The sequence below is a fragment of the Chanodichthys erythropterus genome, chromosome 16 (assembly GCF_024489055.1).
Source record: "Chanodichthys erythropterus isolate Z2021 chromosome 16, ASM2448905v1, whole genome shotgun sequence".
In the NCBI taxonomy this organism is placed as follows: Eukaryota; Metazoa; Chordata; class Actinopteri; order Cypriniformes; family Xenocyprididae; genus Chanodichthys; species Chanodichthys erythropterus.
Genome location: NC_090236.1, coordinates 35,993,925 through 36,016,402, shown reverse-complemented (window position 1 = coordinate 36,016,402; position 22,478 = coordinate 35,993,925). Strand labels below are relative to the sequence as shown.

Here is a 22,478-nt window from a genome sequence, read left to right as displayed (position 1 = left end):
AACAACATCTGCAAAGTTATGACGCTCAAAGTTCAATGCAAAGGGAGATATTTTCTTTTACAGAAATCGCTTTTTAAGGACTTCAACAAACGGCTGGTAGGGACTACAACAAAAGGGTTAGTGACATCACTAACCCCAAAATTTACATAAACCCCACCCCTGTGAACACACAACAAAGGAGGCGGGGCCATGTTGGGCTGCTTTACAGAAGAGGAAGAGTTGTTGTAGTTGAGTGTTGTTGTCATGCCGTCATTTTACACCGAACTGCTTCACAAACGAGGGTCAATTCAACGCTGGATTTGCACAAAAGATGAACATGAGTCATGTTGACATGTTACATGACGACACATGCAAATGGATGAGTTGAATCAACTCCACAGCAACTACATACATTTATCCACTGACCATTCAGAAACGTCTAAAAGTTGTAACTTCTTCCTGAGTCTCTCCATCAGTGTCGACTCCGGTTTGAACAATGTAAGGCTGAACACCGTTACTGACAATCCTCATTTTGGCTGCATGAGATTCTCCAGCTTTGTTGTTGTTGAGCTGTTAAAGCTCCGCCCTCTTCTGGAAAGCAGTAGCTCATTTGCATTTAAAGGGACACACAGAAAAACAGTGCGTTTTTGCTCAAACCCAAATAGGGGCAACACCGTCCTCATTTTGGCTGCGTGAGATTCTCCAGCTTTGTTGTTGTTGAGCAACCGAAGTATGAGCTGTTAAAGCTCCGTCCTCTTCTGGAAAGCAGGACGGGAGCGGCAGCTCATTTGCATTTAAAAGGACACACAAAAACAGTGCGTCTTTGCTCAAGCCCAAATTTGACAAGCTATAATAAATGATCTGTGGGGTATTTTGAGCTGAAACTTCACAGACACATTCTGGGGACACCAGAGACTTATATTACATCTAGTGAAAGGGACATAATAGGTCCCTTTTAATATAACTCAGATTGTGTTTGGCTGAAAGAAGATACACCTACACTCTAAAAACTGATGGGTTAAATATGGACAAAACCAGGGATTGGGTTGTTTTTGCCCAGCCATTTTTTTTTTCAACCAATTTTGGATTTATTTTTTTAGCCAGCAATATATTAATATAGTAAAAGGCATGTTTTTGCTCACCCCCAAATAGGGGCAAATTTGTGGGGTATTTTAAGCTGAAACTTGACCATACCAGAGACTTATATTACATCATATGAAAGAGGTCATAATAGGTGCCCTTTAACCCAACCTGCTGGGTTTGTCCATATTTTTCCCAGCTTGGGTTTTTTTAGCCCAGCATTTTTTAGAGTGTAGGATGGCTTGAGGTTGAGTAAATTTGTGGGGTAATTTTTTTTATTTTTTGGGTGAACTAATCCTTTAACACACTGGCGACCGCAACGAGAACCGATTTGGCTAAGATCCGTGGGTTTTGTTGCAGACCTTGGTCAAAAGTCAAAGGTCATGTGTGTGTGCTCTGTGATGTCAGACGAAAAGAAAAGTCCTTAGAGTGGCGGATAAAATTGTAACATTTTGATTTTTTTTTTTTTTTTAAATAAAGTTTTTATTAAGGTTTTATTAAGAATAATGTGCACCAATTAATTGCATGAAATAATACCAGAATAATAAGAAAGTATATAGTAAATTCTGAATCCATGTTGACTTTTAATTTTGAAATAATCAAATGGTGATTCATAATAAAGATGAAAATACTGAAATGCAGACAGGCCATTAGTAGTTTTACGGTGCTTTTAATAAATATATTTGCACACTCTAAATTCAAGCAGTCATATTAGCCATCCCTCAGATTGCAGATTGAAGTTGTGCCAAATGCAGAATGATGCTATAGCAATAAGAGAAGAGAAGCATCATCATTCTGGCCTTGCATGCTCAAATGCCCACCTCTGAAGCATCATTACACATCCTCAGTATCAGGCATCATCAACTGGCTACATAAAAAGCAGTCCAGCAATCTCTCTTACTGCATCTCGTTCAAATATATGTCATACTTTTCAGCAGTGTCATTACATTATAAATTTATTAGTACAAACTTAACACTGCAGTCCTATTGATAAAATACACACAATTCTGAGTAATTTAAGTCATGATTATGCTCTAAAGGTCCACTACAGCCAGGGAGGGATATAATGAGACCTTGTGATCTGCGTCTGCAGCAGGACCCCCAAACTGAGCCCCATCCGTGCCCGCACACACAAACACACAACATTCACAGCAACGTCATTTCAACAGCAGGGCTCATTATGTGAATGTACACACGGCTGAAGCTCGAATGAGAGTATGGGGAGACCGCCATTCCATGCTCATCTTTGCTCGAGTATGACAGAGTAGACAGGAGAGGATGGAAGACGGAGGTAAGGGAGCGTGCCTGCTTGCCAACTGGCAGAGTGAGTCCATGCTTTTGTTTATTTGAGAATCTTGTGGTAAGGGTAGAGATTGAGGGTGGAGGTAAAGGCCTGGATGTCTGTGATGGTAGTGGCTGAGGCCAGTAAAGTGGAAGCAGGAAGGAAGGTGAGTTTGGAAACCTCCCCATACAATGACATCTTACTGCCCTCCTCCTCCTCCTCTCCAGTGGCCGGAGGTTCCTTACTAGGAGGGTCGTTTTCTTCTACTCCATAACCAACAACCTGAAAAGAAACCAATTATCCTTCAGACTGGGATCTACAACTCTAGACTCGCAATACAATATATGTATTTCTTTTTAGATTATATTTGCATTTTCTAAAGGAAATAACCTTGCTTGCAGTTACCTAAAAGTTTTTGGTAAAATCCACAAAAGGAGGGCAAACAAACCTCTGCACTGAGTGTATACATTAACAATGATGTATGGTTAATAATAATTAAAATATAAATTTTAATATGAATAATACATATTTATGTATGTATGTATGTATGTATGTATGCATGTATAGCTCTGTCAAATAATTAATCATATTTTTCTGTAATTAATCGCAATTAAATCAAACCTAACATTAAACATTTTAATATATTTTTTATATTAATGATGTATGTTTTATAATTGATTAAAATATACATTTTAAGAATAATAAGTATTTGCATGTATATATATATTATATATATAGCGTGTATATATATATATATATATATATATATATATATATATATATATATATATATATATATATATATATATATATATATATATATATATATATATATATATATTATATATATATATATGTGTATATATATTATATATATATATATGTGTATATATATTATATACATATATATATATATATATATATATATATATGTGTATATATATTATATATATTATATATATATATATATATGTGTATATATATATATATATATATATATATATATATATATATATATATATATATATATATATATATATATATACACATACATACACACACTCTGTATATATTCTGTATAAAAAATAATATATAAAAATATATTTTTTACATTAACAATGATAAATGGTAATTAATGAATAAAATATACATTTTACTATGAATAATATATATATACATATAATATACACACATACACATATACATATATATATATATATATATATATATAAACAAACACATTTTTCTGTAATTAAATCGCAAATAATGGCACCTAACATTAAAGTTTTTAATATTTTTTTTAACACTGTAATACTTTGACATTGAATCTCCAAAATAATGTAGAAACAACATTTAGATGTTAAATATTTGTTTAATGGCATCTTTTTCCTAAGCACTATGAATGAAGGTCAGTATCATTGATACTGATACTGATGTCTATTAAAACAATTTTAGTCATTAATTATAGCCATTCAACATTTCAGTATAATTGAAAGCTGTTAATATTAACATTTAATAGGCTTTAAAAATATAACTTTTAATTTGCATGAACTTAAATAAATCTTTAGATAAACCCACTGTACTAAATGTCACTTTTATCTGTGCATTTAATATATCCGGGCTCAACGCTAAGTTTTTCTCTACTGGCCCAGTCAGGTCTGTTCAGATTTTGACCTGCCCTGCCAAAATGCACAAAAAAGTTAGTTTTCATTGTTTTCAGTGCCAATACAGATTTGAGTTTTTTTTTTGTGTCTTATCGTTCTTGAATTGTTTAATAACACTTGAATGAATGATAGCATGATCATATACTGTAGCGCAGCCAAAGGATGACAGGAAAAAATGGAAACTGCATTAATAGTGTTAAATATTTTTTATATATACACAGGGGTTGGACAATGAAACAAACACCTGGGGCCTGATGTAGAAATGTTGCATATGCACAAAATGGACACAGAAATGTAGATTCACTAAATAGAGCGAACGATATGCGGATAAAACTCACATGCACACTGAGCTTCCTGTTGCTTTCACCCCTGTGTTCCATGAACCAGTTCACCAGTTCAGCCTTGGTCATGAGTTTCAATGCATCAATCTGTTGAACAAGTAAAAAAATATAACAATCTCCAAGTATATTCCCACAATTCATCATCAACACATTGCTGAGCTGTCAGACTTTGCTCATGTATATATATACAGGGCTCCTCACCTCTCGGCTGAGTCTGTCGAAGACGTATTGCTGTGTGACCACCTCTGTCCAGTTCCTGTCCACCTCCTCGCCAAGATGGGTGTCTTCGCAACCCTTCAGCTTGACGAGAGCAGTCACCTGTGTCTTAAAAGCCTCATCACTCAAGCTGTTCATCTTCTCTCCAAAGCTCACCAGAAACTCCTCAATCTTTGTCTCCACCAGCTCAGTGCTGGAGTGCAGGAAGTGAGTGAAAGGAGGAGAGAGTTTTTGTCAGTTTCAGACCGCATTCATGCGGCAAATATTCCGGCACCCAGATTAACAGGTTACATTATGTACAATGTGCATAAACTGTAACTGGACAGAAAACACTATAAACATAATAGGGTTCCCACACTTCCTGACCTACACTACCATTCAAAAGTTTGGGGTTTGTTAACATTTGTTCAAATATTTTTTGAAAGAGGTCTCTTATGCTCACCAAGGCTGCAATTATTTGACCAAAAATACAGTAAAATAGTAATATTGTGAAATTTAAAATGTATTACTTTTTTATATTTTAATACATTTTAAAATGTAATTTATTCATGTATTGCAAAGCTAAATTTTCAGCATCATTACTCCACTACGTGGCACTAGCAATGCCAAGGTCATGGGTTCGATCCCAGGGATTGCACATACTCAGATACAAATGTATAGTATAATGCAATGCAAGTTGCTTTGGATAAAAGCATCTGCCAAATGCATAAATGTAAATGTAGATAATGATTTGGTGCTTAAAATTTTTTTTGTAATTATCAATGTTGAAAACATTTATGGAAATTTTTCTTAAGGACTTTCTGAAGAATATAACGTTCAAAGAAAGAACAACATTTATTTAAAAAATGAAAAATGTTTTGATTCATTTAATGGATCCATCCTTGCTAAATAAAAGATGAATTTTCTCCACTTTTCCAGTTGTTTATGAAGACTGGATAAAGATTTTTGTGTTTAAAATCATTCGATAGGGACCACAAGATTATTTCTAGATAAAGAAGTACTTTACAACTAAAATAATTTAATAAAAACTACAGAAATTTCCATAACCTTTTAAGATTTTTAGAAAAATAACACTTTTGAATAATTATTCTGATGTTTTCTATGGTAGGTAACTCTGATATAAATTAACACAATGTTTTGCAATATAGACCTTTATGAAATACAATATTTTGCATGATTTAATACATGGATGTATTGTTAACATTCAGTGTATTTCACTTCAGAAATAATAAAGAGCCAATCAGAGTAAAATAACACTGCAATTTAGTTGAGATAGAGGTGGAGATAAAGGTTAATTATGAATCTGAAGTCAAGAGGCAGCAGCTGCAGAACATAAATCAGATCATTCTGATGCAGCAGTGAGAAGTGCAACCAAAAAAAAAAAAAAAAAAAAAAAAAAAAAAAAAAATCACAGCAAGAGCTCACTTGAACTTCGTGGCCTGAGTCTCCACTGTGACTGAGAATCCAAGGACACCTGATGTGTTTCTACAAGTTGGGTAGACGTGATATCTGTGAAAACAGATGGAGTACAACTAATTAAAACCAGCAAATGGAGTAAGATAATGTCTTAATGTCATCCTTGCACCACAGACTTACCCTAATGTCTCTTTGGTTCGGAGGAAGTCAAAACACGGCTCCTCCATGTGCATCTACAACACAGCAGTCACAATGATAAGACATGAGTTAATGTAATGCTGCCCACGTACGAACACACTTTACTCTGCAGCCAAAACAGCAGAAGTCGCCCTATATTGGATTTTTCTGATATGTGGTGCAGAGAGGTAAACATTTCTGATCAATTAGCCATTATATTTTCAATGCGAGGAAAAAAACAACAACATTCCCTTAGTTTTCCTTTAGTGAGGCTTTAGTTTAATATCCACACAATAATCCCAATTAAGAAAAAATGTCAGGGATTGTCCACCATGAAAAAAAAAGATACCGCTTATTAACATTTGTTTTAGCTGATATCTGATAGTTCCAAAAGCTGTTATCAGCAGCGATTAATTGGCAAAAATAAATAAATCGTTGGACCTTTAGGACAGTACATTACACTTTACAATGAGAGCCAGCTCAAGCTGTCAGAGTGTTTTAAAGTAACTGCTGAGAAAGACAGAGAACTGGACAGCATCCAAAGTCAGTCTTCAGTATAAAGTAAAGTGGATGAGTTGAGCTTATGGCCATGCAGATGTGTGTGCTCAGCGCCCTAGAGAGCAATATCTGAGAACTTCTTTTGAAACTGGCTGGAGAGACTGACTTTATTGCTTAAAAACCCCTGGGGTGGCTGTTCTTATACATATATAAAGTTTACTGTAAGTGATACCCTTCGGTATGAAGTCAGCTACCAAAACGGGAGTCATACTCACCACTAGTAGCTCCATCAGAGTGTGTTCACGTAGGTTCTTAGGACCAGACTACCAAAAGACAGAGGTGGAAATTAGGGAAAATCACTGCTATAAGAGCAATATACAAAAAGTAAATATGCGCTGCTGTCTTGTTAATTGGTTTCAGCAAAATACAAATATTACCTGGTAATACACAGTGACCTCAGAGTTAGCATCTCCCTTGTTGAGAGACTTGACTTTGCAGAGATGATGTTTCTGAGGGAGCTCTACCACTCTGAAGAGAACAGGGACCTCTACTGACAACTTCTTGAATTTCAATTTGCTGAAAGGGGGAAAAAAAATGCAATGCTATTTTTGATTCTGCTTTTTAAAACATTGTGGTAATGCTACACAAAATTACTGGTAGAAATAAAAACACAAGTGCTTACTCTGTAACATACTGCAGAAACCCCATGGATTCCTACAGGTGATGAGAAATGAAAGATTACACTGTTTGTTTCTTAACAGATCAACTGTAGTTCTGAGAATAAAAAAGTTTTTCACAAATGTTGTACAATATATAATTATATAATATTCTAGGTGTACATTAATACAAGTTTAGCACTAACAGCAGCATTCATAGGATGTTTTGAACATTTAATGTTCCTTGAAAAACAAACACGCAATGTGTGCCCTAGTGAAGAATAAAAATACCAAAATGTATTTATAACATTTATTTTATGCTAAGTATTCTACAAATACATTTGCATATTTATGTACTTAAAATGAATACCCAGCCATTCTACTTTTGGAATACTAAATTAATATACTTATATAATACACGATATGTAATTTTTACCACTAGAGGTCACTTATTCAAAACAAAGGCGTAGCTTGATGACGCCGAGATTGAGCGGAAGACCCGTAAGATCTCCGTTCATCTTCAGAACGCAGTTTAAGATATTTTAGATTTAGTCAGACAGCTTTCTGTCCCTCCATTGAAAGTGTATGTACGGTATACTGTCCATGTCCAGAAAGGTAATAAAAACATCATCAAAGTAGTCCATGTGACATCAGAGGATCAGTTAGACTTTGTTAAAGCATCTAAAATACATTTTGGTCCAAAAATAACAAACTACGACTTTATTCAGCATTGTCTTCTATTCCGGGTCTGTTGTCAATCCGCGTTCACGACACCGCTTCTGCTGCTGCTTCTTCTTTCCTGTTTTACGGCGGTTGGCATCCAGCTTATTGGTGCATTACCGCCCCCTTCTGCTCTGGAGTGTGGTTCACGACTCCACAGTGACACTGCTGACGTAAGACGCTGCTGATGTAAGCTGCTGGTGACGTGTTATCTGGTGCGCCTGAGCTTCGTTTACAGTCTGAGGGAGACGCAAGCTGTATTCAAGCTATTCTACATTGTTTGTATTTTGGTATTGCTATATTTTTTTAAATTGTGCGCAAGTGTGCATGTCGTGGATGTCCTAATCGCCAAAAACAACCATGGCGATGTAAAAGTGCATTACCAACGCTGACAGATGAAAAGATTCAATGGAATCAATTCAATGGAATCAATTCAATGGAATCAGTTCAATGGAATCAATTCAATGGAATCAGTTCAATGGAATCAATTCAATGGAAAGGATTCTGGAAGAGAAGACAATGCTGAATAAAGTCGTAGTTTTTGTTATTTTTGGACCAAAATGTATTTTCGATGCTTTAATAAACTCTAACTAACCCACTGATGTCACATGGACTACTTTGATGATGTTTTTATTACCTTTCTGGACATGGACAGTATACCGTACAAACATTTTCAATGGAGGGACAGAAAGCTCTCGGACTAAATCTAAAATCTTAAACTGTGTTCTGAAGATGAACGGAGGTCTTACGGGTTATGTCTTTAGTATCTTTCTGGGCATTGAAAGAGTTAATTATCTTGCTGGCAATGCAGGCCTCACAGATCCATCGGATTTCATCAAAAATATCTTAATTTATGTTCTGAAGATGAATGAAGGTCTTATGGGTGTGGAACGACATGAGGGCGAGTAATTATTGACAGAATTTTCATTTTTGGGTGAATTAACCCTTTAATGCACTTTAGTTATACGGAAGTAGTGCTGAGGTCCAACTAAATCTATACTTTAGTATATTTGATTGTGCTAAAGTGGAACTATACTTTAGCTACACTTTAAATATCTTGCATTTAAAGACTGATATTCTACAGTGATCATACTGTCCTTACTAATAGTGATATTAAAACATTTTAGGCTTAAAGGGTTAGTTCACCCAAAAATGAAAATAATGTCATTTATTACTCACCCTCATGTCGTTCCACTCTCGTAAGACCTTCGTTAATCTTCGTAACACAAATTAAGATATTTTAGTTGAAATCCGATGGCTCAGTGAGGCCTCCATAGGGAGCAATGACATTTCCTCTCTCAAGGATCCATAAAGGTACTAAAAACATGTTTAAATCAGTTCATGTGAGTACAGTGGTTCAATATTAACACTGCTTCATGAAGCATCGGAGCATTAATGAATCAGTTTATCGAATCATGATTCAGATCGCGTGTCAAACTGCCAAAGGCTGAAATCATGTGACTTTGGCGCTCCGAACAGCAGATTCGACACACTGATTCATCTGTGCTCCGATGCTTCCTGAAGCAGTGTTTTGAAATCGGCCATCACTAAATAAGTCTTTATTTAGTTTTTTTGGCGCTCCAAAAATATTCTCATCGCTTTATAATATTAATATTGAACCACTGTACTCACATGAACTGATTTAAAAATGTTTTTAGTACATTAATGGATCTTGAGAGAGGAAATGTCATTGCTCCCTATGCAGGCCTCACTGAGCCATCGGATTACAACTAAAATATCTTAATTTGTGTTCTGAAGATGAATGAAGGTCTTATGGGTGTGGAACGACATGAGGGTGAGTAATAAATGACATTATTTTCATTTTTGGGTAAACTAACCCTTTTATATTAAGAAATGTGCATTGTGCAATAAATAAGTTCTCCAAATAAAGTTTGATTATAATATTTCTATCAGTAAGTCTCAAGCGATATATGTCAGTAAATATGTTAATCAATTTGTAGTATACTTAATATGGAATAAATGTATTTTCAAACACATTTTGGTAAAGGTTTTTCACTTGGGTGTATATAAAAAGTGTAAAAACTTACACTGCTAGTAAAGTTTCCCTGCACTAGTCCTTCAGCATACAGCTCAGACTTGAAGCTGCTCACAAACTCCATGAGCTCATCCACACTGAGCCCATCCAGCACAGCCTGGTACTTCTGAATGGTTGACCAGCGAGAGTGCTCTAGAATCAGAAGCCTCACGTCTCTGAGGAAACACATATGACAAACACAGAGAGAGAGCTATGAGAGGAAGATCATGCATTTCTTTTTCCCCCCCAATCAAACAGATGCATATAGCAATAGTTGATTCGCATGCATATCGGCCAGGAAACATACCAGACTTGCAGTTTAAAGACCATGTGAAAAAATATTAAAGACTTACATTATTCCACTAGATTCACATTTTCTAAATGAAAGAAACTGGGCTAAGAATGTTGGCGTACGATGTCACTACTTGTGTGTGGGGCTACGGGGCAAATAAAGTGTAACTGCAGTAAAGGCAAACATAAAACAGACGCACTTTCCAAGCTTCTCAGGCTTGATGAGGATGTTAAAGTAGGTTTTCTTCAGCTGCTCTGCAAACATGCTGAATACGTCAGAAGCGGCGGAGAAATCGGCAAGATAATCCACGATCAGGTTGAACAGCAACTGCAACAAATGTCAGCAGTTTAAACAATAAATTTAAGAAAATAATAAAACCAATTTCTGTATATAACCTGATTTGCACACGATATTTACCGGTAGTTTGTGGTTGAAGCCCTTAACCTTGATGACCAGACCATGCTCTCCTGCAACCAATTTATATTCTAGCTGGGCCACATCAGCCTCGTAAGCCGGCTCCGCCAGGTTATGCACCAGGATATTCACAAACAGGTCAAAAAGCACCAGGCTAAGAGGAAGAGAGAGGAGAGAACAAAAAGAGAAGGTCAGATGAAACGGCAAATGGATGAGCAAGAATAGAAACTAGAGGGTTTCCATGGCTACAACATTTACAAGATCTGCTTGAACGACTGTACGTGTTCACATGATCTTCAGCTTACTTTTTTGGACATTTCTGAACCACAGGTGATATGAGGTGGAAACGCACGTATGCTGGAGGAAGAAAGCAAACAGAAGTGTGAGCTGGGCAAGTGGGCACAGAGGTTCGGCAAGAGACTTTTTGAACTTCCCATTCGATCTGTTTTGACATCGGATACATGATTTATTGACTGTAGAGACAAACACAATGACACCTTTGGGAATCTTGAACTTGTTGTCCTTCTTGTACCACAGACACCCTCTCTCATTGTTCATTATTCTGACAGGGTACTCCGTGTCTGGACAGTCAGAGGTTTTGAGGGCGAAGTCAGTGGCTGGGGAAGAAAAACAAACAATTGCAAACGGTCTTGAAACAGGCTGCAGATCCAGTACCTGACAACAACATTAAAAGACATCAACCAAAGACACCCACCGATGAACTTATTCTCAACAGGTAGGTGAAGGCTTGGGTTTAAATCGAAATCCCCCGCCCAGAGCTCTCTCCAGTGCTGCTGTATGTCTGTAACGGAAAATAAAAACATGGTCCAAACAAGGGTTTGTGTCTCCAGAGCGGCACAATATAGAGGAAAAATGCTTAATGCTATTTCTTGCATAATGTGATTAACTAAAAATGTATTATTTCCAAGTAAATTTAAAACCAGGAAACAATAACATCTGCCTCAGAAAGGAAAGCAACTCCTCAAAGTGCACTTGAGCAAGAAATAACAAATCTTTTACCTAAACATCAATCTGTAAAAACTATTATTCAGCATTAATGTCAATCAAATAGTCATCTCACCACAGGTAGGCTTATATAACAACTGGGGACACACCGAAATTTTAGCTACCAAACATTTTCAGCTTTGGGACAAAACGTTTTTGGAGTATGATCAGTGACTGAAACAGATGTTTAATTAGCGCTTCTCTGATGGCCCGTTTTTAATGTGTTCGGCGTCTATTTCGCGCACACAACATGGATAAGCTACAACAGATAAACATGTCAGCTGTGCAAACACTAGCTCTGGATTGACAGTATTCATTTCTCATTTTTAATCGGTTTCTTAAATCTTTTAGTCTGTGCCGTTTTCTGTTGATGCAGAGCCTGAACAAAACTTCACTAAACATCTGTAGCACACCAGCCAAAAAAATACTTTGTTACTTTTAATATAAGCAATGTCTCAACTTTAAAATTATGTCAATTTTATTACGAAATTCAAACAATAATTGTCATTTTGGCGCCCTTTAACATGGCATGACAGATCGCCGTAGCACCTCGTTTCAGGCGAGTATGAACCGATCATCTCATATCCTCTTTACTGCTCGTTACAGCACAAAATAAACATGGGTGAACACCAGAGGGTATGTTGAAAGATACATTCCGACTTATTGAAATTAATCCTATTTCACGTAATCGCTCAGTCAGTGTTTCAACCGGGGAAAAATAAATCAGCTTGTAGGCTATACATTGACTCTTAAAAGGAACAAAATGAAAATTCTGCCATCATTTACTCACCCTCAAGTAGTTCCAAACCTGTATGAATTTCTTTGTTCTGCTGTACACAAAAGGAAGATATCTGGAAGAATGTTTGTAACCGTTTGTGATTTCACCCCCCCATTGACTACAATAGTATTTATTTTTCCTACTATGGTAGACAAATGGGGGGGTGAGATCACAAACGGTTACAAACATTCTTCCAAATATCATCCTTTTGTGTGTGGAACGACTTGAGTGTGAATAAATGATGACAGAATTTTTGTTTTTGGGTGAACTATACCTTTAACATTACATTTACCTCAAGCAAGCTATTCAATGTCCATAAATTAGTTAACTAGAAAAAAATAATTTTAATATATGCACTGCATTACATATTCATTATATTTATACTTACATTAATTAATGAAGATATCACTAACAGGTTATGTTTGAATAAATCTGTCATGAAAACAAGTTAAAGTTAAAGCTCCCCCACCCCCGGAGCTTGCGCTTGCCTTTAACAGCATAAACAAAGTTCACATAGTTAATATAACCCTCAAAATGGATCTTTACAAAGTGTTCGTCATGCATACATCGGATTATGTCAGTATTGTACTTATTTGGATGTTTACATTTGATTCTGAATGAGTTTGATAGTGCTCCGTGGCTAACGGCTAATGCTACACTGTTGGAGAGATTTATAAAGGATGAAATTGTGTTTATGAATTATACAGATTGCAAGTGTGTAAAAATGAAAATAACGACAGCTCTCGTCTCCATGAATACAGTAATAAATGATGGTAACTTTAACCACATTTAACAGTAAATTAGCAACATGCTAACAAAACATTTAGAAAGACAATTTACAAATATCACTTAAAAATATCATGTTATCATGGATCATGTCAGTTATTATTGCTCCATCTGCCATTTTTCACTATTGTTCTTGCTTGCTTACCTAGTCTGATGATTCAGCTGTGCACAGATCCAGACGTTAATACTGGCTTGTCTAATGCCTTGAACATGAGCTGGCATATGCAAATATTGGGGGCGTACACCCCGACTGTTACGTAACAGTCGGTGTTATGTTGAGATTCGCCTGTTCCTCTGAGGTCTTTTAAACAAATGAGATTTATATAAGAAGGAGGAAACAATGGAGTTCACTGTATGTCAGGGCACCTTTAATTTCAGTGCATCCCTAATCATTTTTATGTGCAATATGACATCTAGAACATTAAGATAAACAAATTATGGAGAGAACGGAGAGGGTTAGATCCACTCATGCTTACAGGCTTGGACTTAAGATGTATTTCCCTTCTGATTAACCACCCACAATCTTGTGGTTGTTGTTTACTGCTGTTATGTTTAAAACCAAAATACTCCCACACGACCGAGGAGCTTCCTAATTTTGGCATCAGATCTTCATCTGCAGCTGCAGTGGCTGCACTGATTAATTTGGATAAGCTAGCTCATGCTCTCCACTTCAAACTGGCACCAATTCCGCTTGTTTTTTTTAAGTGTATGAGTATATTAAAAGTAAATGTAAGTATATAGTTCATTAAAAGCTTATTGCGATAGGTTAACCTGCAATGTTACTTGAATATTACAGCTTTTTAACTTTTCAACTTATTATCCTGAATATTGTTTTTCCAACTGAACTGAAAAAAATGGAGAAAAGATGTACAAACCCTCCACACTGTATTGGGTCCCAAACCACTTTTCCCTGAGTGGACACTGGCCTTCATGCTCAGGGGACAAAAGGAGCAAGTTGGCCTTCTCTGGTGTGAGGAGGTTCAGTGCAGCCGAGATCACCTAAGAGAAAAAGATGTACACAATTATAAAGAACTTTCTTTCACTTGGCATGCTAAAATAGCACACATTTGTACCCATATTTTACAAAACCTATGATAAATTAAAATCAATAGTGCCTGTGAAGGACAACTACCTCTGGTTTGAACTCAAACATTAGCTGGTCTCCTGTTAAAAAGTCCTCTTTCGGGAAGAGCTGCATGTTTTCACAGATGTCCTCCACATACTCAATAGGATCAGTCTGTAAAAGCAACACTGCAAGTACTGAGTCTACACACAAATAATCTACTTCTAATATTGTTCCAATAGCCAGAAAAAAAATAAATAAAAAAAACTCAATTTTTGGTGAGAAACAGCTAAGTGTTCATAAGCTGACAATACTATAAAATGCTTAACCGTACCTGCTCCTGATAGTGGAACTCATTGGCCTCGATCTTTTGAATTTCTTCATATATTCTGGTGAAAAAAACAAAGCTTTTCATAATGCCTTTTAAGCTACATTATTGAGTGCAAAGTTCTGCAAAGATTCTACTTCAATAAATCCTTGCGTAGCACACTTAATGTAAAGGACCTACCTTTGTTGGGGCCCAAGAGTCCGAAGCATTTTCAAGTACTGGAAGACCAGATGAGCAACCTGAATGAAGAAAAATATGCAAATGACCATGGATGCATTCATTGTGAGTGGGACTAAACTTTACTGCAATCGTGCCTTTTTTAATTTGGGATGCTAAAGGGGCCTCAGAGGCTTTGTAATCCTATTTTACACACATCTAGCAAGGCTGTTAGTTTCTCAGCTTTCCCCCTGTATTTCCTTAATGACATTAAGTGTGAAAAGAATATTATATCTTAAGGATCCTTGTAAATATAGTGCATATTTTTGACATGAACTAAGTGTAGAAATGTAAAACAATGCAGTGTCTGGGCTTGCAGACCTCATAGAAGTTCTGGAAGCCCTCGTCGGTCAGAGTGATGGAGATACTAAAAATTGAGTAGGTGGTGTTCTGATCAAAACCAGTTTCACTGTTTCCACCAAACAAAGCTAGAGCCCAGCACCTTGTCAGAGAGAAGGAGAGATCCAGTTGAATAGTTTTTTGGGGTTAGTATAAAAATTATGCACAACACTCTATTATGCTACATGTACAGGTCACAAAGAAAGCCGAAACCACCTCATGAAAAAAAAAAAAGGCCTTACTTCTTCCTAAGCATGGACAGAATACTTCCAGTTCCCTCGTGGCCAATCAACCAAGCAATGTAATGCAAAGGCTTTACCCTGAGGACCAACATAAAGAGCTTTGGATAAACGTCACATTATTTGAGAAATAATACTGGCATTCCAATAAAGAGCAACAAAATCGATACGTAAAGACCCAGTGAAATGGCTTAATGCCATCTTTATAAAGAAGATGTGGATATACTATAGATGTTCTCAAAGCTAACAGACACAGACTTAAAGGGTTAGTTCACCCAAAAATGAAAATTATGTCAGTAATTACTCACCCTCATGTCGTTCCACACCTGTAAGAGCTTTGTTCATCTTCAGAACACAAATTAAGATATTTTTGATAAAATCCGATGGCTCAGTGAGGCCTGCATTGCCAGCAAGATAATTAACACTTTCAATGCGCAGAAAGATACTAAAGACATATTTAAAACAGTTCATGTGACTACAGTGGCTCAACATTAATGTTATGAAGTGACGAGAATAAACAAAATAAATACTTTATTCAACAATATCTAGTGATGGACGATTTCAAAACACTGCTTCAGGAAGCTTCGAAGCTTTACGAATCTTTTGTTTCGAATCAGTGGTTTGGAGCACCAAAGTCACATGATTTCAGCAAAATGAGTCTTCGTTACATCATAAGTGTTTTTAAAATTTCAATAGTTCATGTAACTTTGGCAGTTTGATACACGCTCCGAACCACTGATTCAAAACTAAAGATTCGTAAAGCTTCATGAAGCAGTGTTTTGAAATCGCCCATCACTAGATATTGTTGAAAAGTCATTTTGTTTTTTTTTGGGTGCACAAAAAGTATTCTTGTGGCTTCATAACATTAATGTTGAACCACTGTAGTCACATGAATTGTTTTACATACATCTTTAGTAGCTTTCTGGGCATCTGAAAGTGTAAATTATCTTGCTGGCAATGGAGGCCTCACTGAGCCATCGGATTTCATCAAAAATATCTTAATTTGTGTTCTGAAGATGAACGAAGGTCTTACGGGTGTGGAACGACATGAGTGTGAGTAATAAATGACATAATTTTCATTTTTGAGTGAACTAACCCTTTAAATCAACATAAGTCTCCTGTTGATTTCATTGTGATTTTAACAACACTTTTCAAAAGATGTTTAAAGAATGAAGTAAAAATACACTTTAAAAGTGCTACACCTGGATCACTATATTTTTAAGAAAAAATTTAACTGAGCACCACCTTGGCTGGTTTACCTGTAATGCTTCTCTTGAGGGGGTAGAGCCCATGTGATGGTGAGGGCATGTACTTTTCTAACAGGCACCACTGCAACAAACCACAAACAAAATATTAATATTTAGTTTCTGAGTTTGTTAAACCTCATTTGAACATTAAGTTCTTTGACATACCTCGGTAAAGTTTGTTGAAGGAAGGTGTTTCAAAGGGGCTCAGTTGGTCTGAAAAATCAGGCTTTGCCTGCCCACTGAAAGGAATTGAAAAAAACTTTTTAAACACATTCATATTATCAGATTTTCAAAACTCTCAGAAACTCTTCGCTTACTTGTTGGGCACCTGACTGAAGATTTCTCTGACCCATTCCTCAAGGGTGTCGAGATTCTCTGTGAAGGTAAGAGTAAAGAAATTTTAGGATAATTTTCCATTCGAAATTCTATATCCAAGTCAAGTTCTGTGAACATTACCTACCTTTAGACTGCACAGCTAAGGTCATATAATGAGCAGAGTAGTACCTCTTCCAGAACTCACGGAGTCGATTGTAAACGTTGATATTCTTTTCCTTAGGTTCAGTCTTCAGGGTCTGCGCATTTCCTTAAATACAGTCACCAAAAAAGCAACTGAAGCTCTAGAACATATCAAAGAGCTACTCTGAAGCAGTTTTGTATGTTTGACTTACCCCAGCAGAACTTGCCCATGGGATGGTTGGGCTTTGCTAGGCTACCAAAAAGCATTTCCTTACGGTGAGAGTCTGAAGGCTTAGCAAGCTGATATTCTGTGACAAAAACAAAACAAAACACAGGGCTGTTAGGCTGCCTAGTTAAGCTATCAACACTAGGGCTGGGTACCGAACTCGATACTTTTTAGGTACCGAACGAACTGCCTCGATACTACCGAGTATCGAAAAGTGTCTTGTCATTCGGTACCAAATTTCGGTACCTCAGAATGGAGCCGAGGAGAGGGGCGGAGAAATGCTTTCGCTGTCTCGTTGAGGAGCAAGTAACGTTGCGCTACATTGTTATTTATATCTAAATATATAAAACTATACGCGCGAGAGAGACCCTATGTGCGAGAGGGCGATTGAATCAACGGTTTCGTTTTCAGTTTATCTCCGAATGGACGGGTGAGAAACGGCTGTTTATGTGAGCAGCCGGTTCACTACAGATACTGTTAACAGAAAACAAAAGTGTAGCACTGCCTGCAGAAACAGCGGAACGCGCAATGTTTTTTGTAGTCTAAGGTACAACACACAGCAGCTTTACATCAGCGTTCGTCCCTCAAGTCTATGGAAACACGCGACCGGTTCGTGACGGCCTCTAGTTCGCCTGCACGAGCACAGTCTCTGCCTCTGGCTCCAGAACGCAAACAATTCTGCTGAAAAAGAGGTATCAGCGTCCTCCTGATACTGCGGATAATTTGCGGGTCGGGCCAAGTAATAAAAAAAAAAAAATAACATTCAAATTAATTGCGGGTGGATGAGAGATGAATCATTAATGTGTTGATTTTAATAAAGACACAGAACTCTTATTTCACGGTAAGACGCAACGAACTTGCGTCACTCTTACTTCCACTTTGATCTTGTTAATAATAATAAATTTTTTGAAGAACAATTGCTGAGTGATTTAAAAAAGAGCCTCACATACTTAATTTTTGCATTGAAAACTAAACTTTATTAAAACTATTTGCACTGATTTATTGTGTTGGGTAAATTTTTTTAATTTGTGCTTTTTTTATTCCCCGCAGTGGCTCAGGAGATGAGTCTTTGAGTCTGAAAAAAAGTCAACAAAGTTAAAATATAAAACCAAAGATTTTTTTGAGGTTATGTAATCTTGTTTAAACATATTTTATAAAACTGGTACCGAAAAAGGTATCGTTTAGGTATCGGTATCGAAGTCAAGGTATCGGTATCGTATCGGTATCGAAAATTTTTGAACGATACCCAGCCCTAATCAACACTATTGTAATCAATAAAAGCTTTACTCACCACTGTCCACAGCCTCGACCTCACGATCAATGGCATCTTCAATCATAAGAGGGCAGATGAAAAACTGAGCCCATCTGAAAAAGAGACGATTACATTATTTTAAAGGTTAGGTATGGCCAAAGGTTAATAATTTTTTTGTATGAAATATTACAAGTGCACTTAAAAAAAAAAAAGACAAAAAGGACATCAGGATAAGGTGATATGATCACATCTTTAGAGCTACTTCACCTGTCAAGGGCTTCTTTGAAGCGTTTCCTCTGCACATCAAATTGGAAAATGGTTCTCTCACAATCAGTGGAAGCATTATCACTGCCACCATGCTTTTTCAGGAATGCATCAAAGCCATTTTCAGAAGGGTACTTTTCACTGCCCATGAACACCACTGGGATATAAGAGATACGGTCAGGTGAAGGATTATCACTGAGAATAAAGCACTTCTGAATACAGTAATGGAAGAACAGATGCAGATGTGACTTACTGTGTTCGAGGAAGTGTGCAAGGCCAGGTAGGTCATTAGGGTCACTGAAACTCCCTACGCCAATACAAAGGGCCGCTGCAGACTAATTTCAGAAGAAAAAATCTGAATGCACTAGATGCACTGCAATCGTTTCAGCAAACTAAATCTGATATTTTTATGCAATCACCAATTTTCATGTTATAGTCAATAACTGATAAATGAGTGATATTTAGAATTCTATGTTACTTTTGTCTAAATAAATTAAAAGTAAATCACTAAAAACTAAGATCAGTCATTTTAAAGATGACAGTTTGAATAAAAATGACATGGTCAAGAAAAAAAAAGAGAAAGAAATTGGGACATGTATTGGGGAAATTTCAGATCATGATGACTTTAAAAGGGATAGTTCACCCAAAAATGAAAATTATCCCACGATTTACTCACCCTCAAGCCATATGACTTTCTTTTTTCAGATTAACACAATTGGAGTTAGAATATCCTTCTAATGTTTATAATGGTAGTGAATGGGTTTGAGATTTTGAAGTCCAAAAAAGTCCATATATAAAATTTTGTAAACTATAATAACTGGCTTCTGGAAACAGTCTAGTTCCGGCAGAAGAGCGACCTCTGACCCGACACATGACGTACTGACGAACACGAAAGCGCAGAGGATAGAGCAAAACAAAACCTCAGAGGATTTTAGTATAAGAGAAGAGGAGCTTTTTTTTTTGAGGAGATTTGCTTGAACCACGAGAGACGTCTACTCTCACCTAAGAGTTCGCTACACCTACATCCTACGTTACACATTGGGTCAGAGGTCACTTTTCCACCGGAACTCGACTTGCGTATGGCCGTTGCCGTATTAAAAGATATTATAGTTCATAAAGTTTTAAATATGGATATTTTTCTTTCAAAAATGCATCGCTTTGCTTCAAAAGACCTTTATTAACCCCCTGGAGCTGTATGGATTACTTTTGTGATGGATGGATGGATGGATGTGCTTTTTATGGGCTTCAAAATCTCAAGCCTTAATCATTATCATTTATAAAGCTTGGAAGAGCCAGGATATTTTTTCCCCATTTTCATAAAATGTAATATAAGTCTCGGGTGTCCCCAGAATGTGTCTGTGAAGTTTCAGCTCAAAATACTCCACAGATCATTTATTATAGCTTGTCAGATTTGCCCCTATTTGGATGTGAGAGAAAACATGTTGTTTTTGTGTGTGTCCCTTTAAATGCAAATGAGCTGCTGCTTCCGGCCCCCTTTCCAGAATAGGGTGGAGCTTTAACAGCTCAACAACAACAAAGCTGGAGAATCTCACGCAGCCAAAATGAGGATTGTCAGTAACGGTGTTCAGCCTTACATTGTTCAAACCGGAGTCGACACTGATGGAGAGACTCAGGAAGAAGTTACAACTTTTAGACGTTTCTGAATGGTTAGTGGATAAATTTATGCAGTTGCTGTGGAGTTGATTCAACTCATCCACTAGCATGTGTCGTCATGTTCATCTTTTGTGCAAATCCAGCGTTGAATTGACCCTCGTTTGTGAAGCAGTCCGGTGTAAAATGATGGCATGACAACAACACTCTACTACAACAACTCTTCCTCTTCTCTAAAGCAGCCCAACATGGCCTCACCCCCTTTGTTGTGTTCTCAGGGGCGGGGTTTATGTAAATTTTAGGGTTAGTGATGTCACTAACATGGGAAGAAGCTCACTGTAGTCCCTACCAGCTGTTTGTTGTAGTCCTTAAAAAGCGATTTCTGTAAAAGAAAATATCTCCCTTTGCATTGAACTTTGAGCGCTGTAACTTTGCAGATGTTGTTTATGCTCAAACAGCGACATCACACACTAACTAAAGTTAAAAAAGTGGAATCATAATCAACCACCCATTTAATATAATTGTGTTTGGCTGACAGAAGAAAGTCATATACACCTAGGATGGCTTGAGGGTGAGTAAACTATGGAATAAATTTCATTTTTGTGTGAACTATCCCTTTATTGTAAGTTCAACCAGTCAATAGTCTGAATTCATAGACAACGAAACACAAACCTGTTTTTCAGATCCTTTTTTCTTCTTCCTGTCATTTTCCTCATCCAGCTCCTCAAAGTCACTATCCTGACTGTCCCCTTCCTCTACAGATTCCTCGTCCGTTCCTTCCCCTGAGTCTCCCTCCTCTTCCTCTCCCTCTGCCTCTTCCTCCTCCTCCTCTTCTGAATCTTCATCATCCTCATCTTCAGTTTTCCCATCTAAACCACTCAGATCAGAGATCAGAAGAGCCCTCAGTCCGTTACTCAGCTCAATGTATCTGGATGAAAAGAGAAAATATTCTGTTAGCAGGTTCAGTCATGCAGTGTTGTGTTACACGCTCAGAGATGGAACCAGAGCTCGTGTTTTACTTCTGTGATCTTATATTTCTGTACTCCAGTGTATTGTTCATAATGTAAAATGATCTTTTAAAAGGTTCCACTTGTTACTTTATGAATAAGACAGATGTAGACTAGATGTCACAGTTTTAAATGTGTACTTCTGGACTTTACCTGTATTGTTTGGGGTCACTTGGGGACTTAATAATTTGAGGGTCCCCTTGGTTGTCACCTCCACCACTGTCCCCTGGAGGTGCGTTGGGGTCTCTGAGTGGTTCTCCCCGGTCTGGACCAGCAGACTGAGCAGGGCTGCTGGCTGCAGCACATTTAAACTTGTTTGTCTGGGGCATCTTGCGAAATGATGCTACTTTAGCACTGGAGTTGAGGTGAACTGGGCGGTTTATGATCCTGCTACAAAACAGGGGAAACGCACGCGCAGCCTTGAACAGAGCGATACTGACTTTGTTTCTTCAGTCTAAAAGAAACGATATGTACATTAGAAACAGGATAACCATAAAATAAACACATTATGTACGCTATCTTCCATGATACAGTCGGGTCTGGCTATTTTTTGAACTTCGGAGACAATTTATCATCACCACTGTGCTACAATGAAGCTAATCCGCTATAGACACAATTTAATATGAAGCAAAAACGTCTGATTCACTCTTGCTTTGGTTAATAAACGAACTCTGCTAATTTATCTAAAATATAATACGACTAAGTGAGATCAGTTTCTGGCAATATTTCACAAAGTTAGTCAAGTTTCATCGCAGTCTCATACCTACAGTCCTGATGATGGGTCAGCCGAACTTCACAGCACTCAGCCTGTCACTGTCGATGCAACAAGAAGAGTTCTGATTCGTCAAATATCATTGACGTAGAAAAACGCAAGTCTGTGATTGGCTGAAG

At 37.1% G+C, this 22,478-nt stretch overlaps 1 protein-coding gene across 4 annotated transcripts; it reads right to left on the bottom strand.

Annotated features, from left to right (window-relative positions):
* nrd1a (nardilysin a (N-arginine dibasic convertase)) lies at window positions 1-22,407 on the bottom strand. Of its 4 annotated transcripts, none has more exons than XM_067362491.1 (31): window positions 22,351-22,388; window positions 21,741-21,977; window positions 21,253-21,508; window positions 19,223-19,304; window positions 18,973-19,126; window positions 18,745-18,818; window positions 17,440-17,535; window positions 17,232-17,354; window positions 17,089-17,146; window positions 16,937-17,010; window positions 16,784-16,853; window positions 15,528-15,605; window positions 15,268-15,388; window positions 14,911-14,969; window positions 14,737-14,791; window positions 14,472-14,576; window positions 14,215-14,338; window positions 11,486-11,572; window positions 11,268-11,387; window positions 11,076-11,127; window positions 10,774-10,924; window positions 10,556-10,683; window positions 10,078-10,240; window positions 7,336-7,367; window positions 7,091-7,229; window positions 6,929-6,976; window positions 6,159-6,211; window positions 5,988-6,071; window positions 4,548-4,755; window positions 4,344-4,433; window positions 1-2,623 (listed from the first exon to the last, which is right to left on the bottom strand). In XM_067362491.1, the coding sequence occupies exons 2-31, from the start codon at window positions 21,914-21,916 to the stop codon at window positions 2,402-2,404; spliced, it is 3,282 nt and encodes a 1,093-aa protein (XP_067218592.1). In that variant the 5' UTR covers window positions 21,917-21,977; window positions 22,351-22,388; the 3' UTR covers window positions 1-2,401. The 4 variants fall into 4 exon arrangements, with proteins under 4 accessions (XP_067218592.1, XP_067218593.1, XP_067218591.1 ...); XM_067362492.1 differs by having other exon boundaries at window positions 22,355-22,380; XM_067362490.1 differs by having other exon boundaries at window positions 2-2,623; window positions 21,741-22,041; window positions 22,355-22,407.
* Between the last annotated feature and the right edge of the window lie 71 nt (window positions 22,408-22,478).

Bases quoted from the DNA above. Each gene is read 5' to 3' on its own strand.
- nrd1a (XM_067362490.1), bottom strand. From the start codon at position 21,916: ATGCCCCAGACAAACAAGTTTAAATGTGCTGCAGCCAGCAGCCCTGCT. The intron at 11,573-14,214 runs GTTTGTACATCT...TTTCCGTTACAG, and splicing joins GACCCAATACAGTGTGGAGG to ACATACAGCAGCACTGGAGA. The intron at 7,230-7,335 runs GTAAGCACTTGT...TCCCCCTTTCAG, and splicing joins TTTCTGCAGTATGTTACAGA to CAAATTGAAATTCAAGAAGT.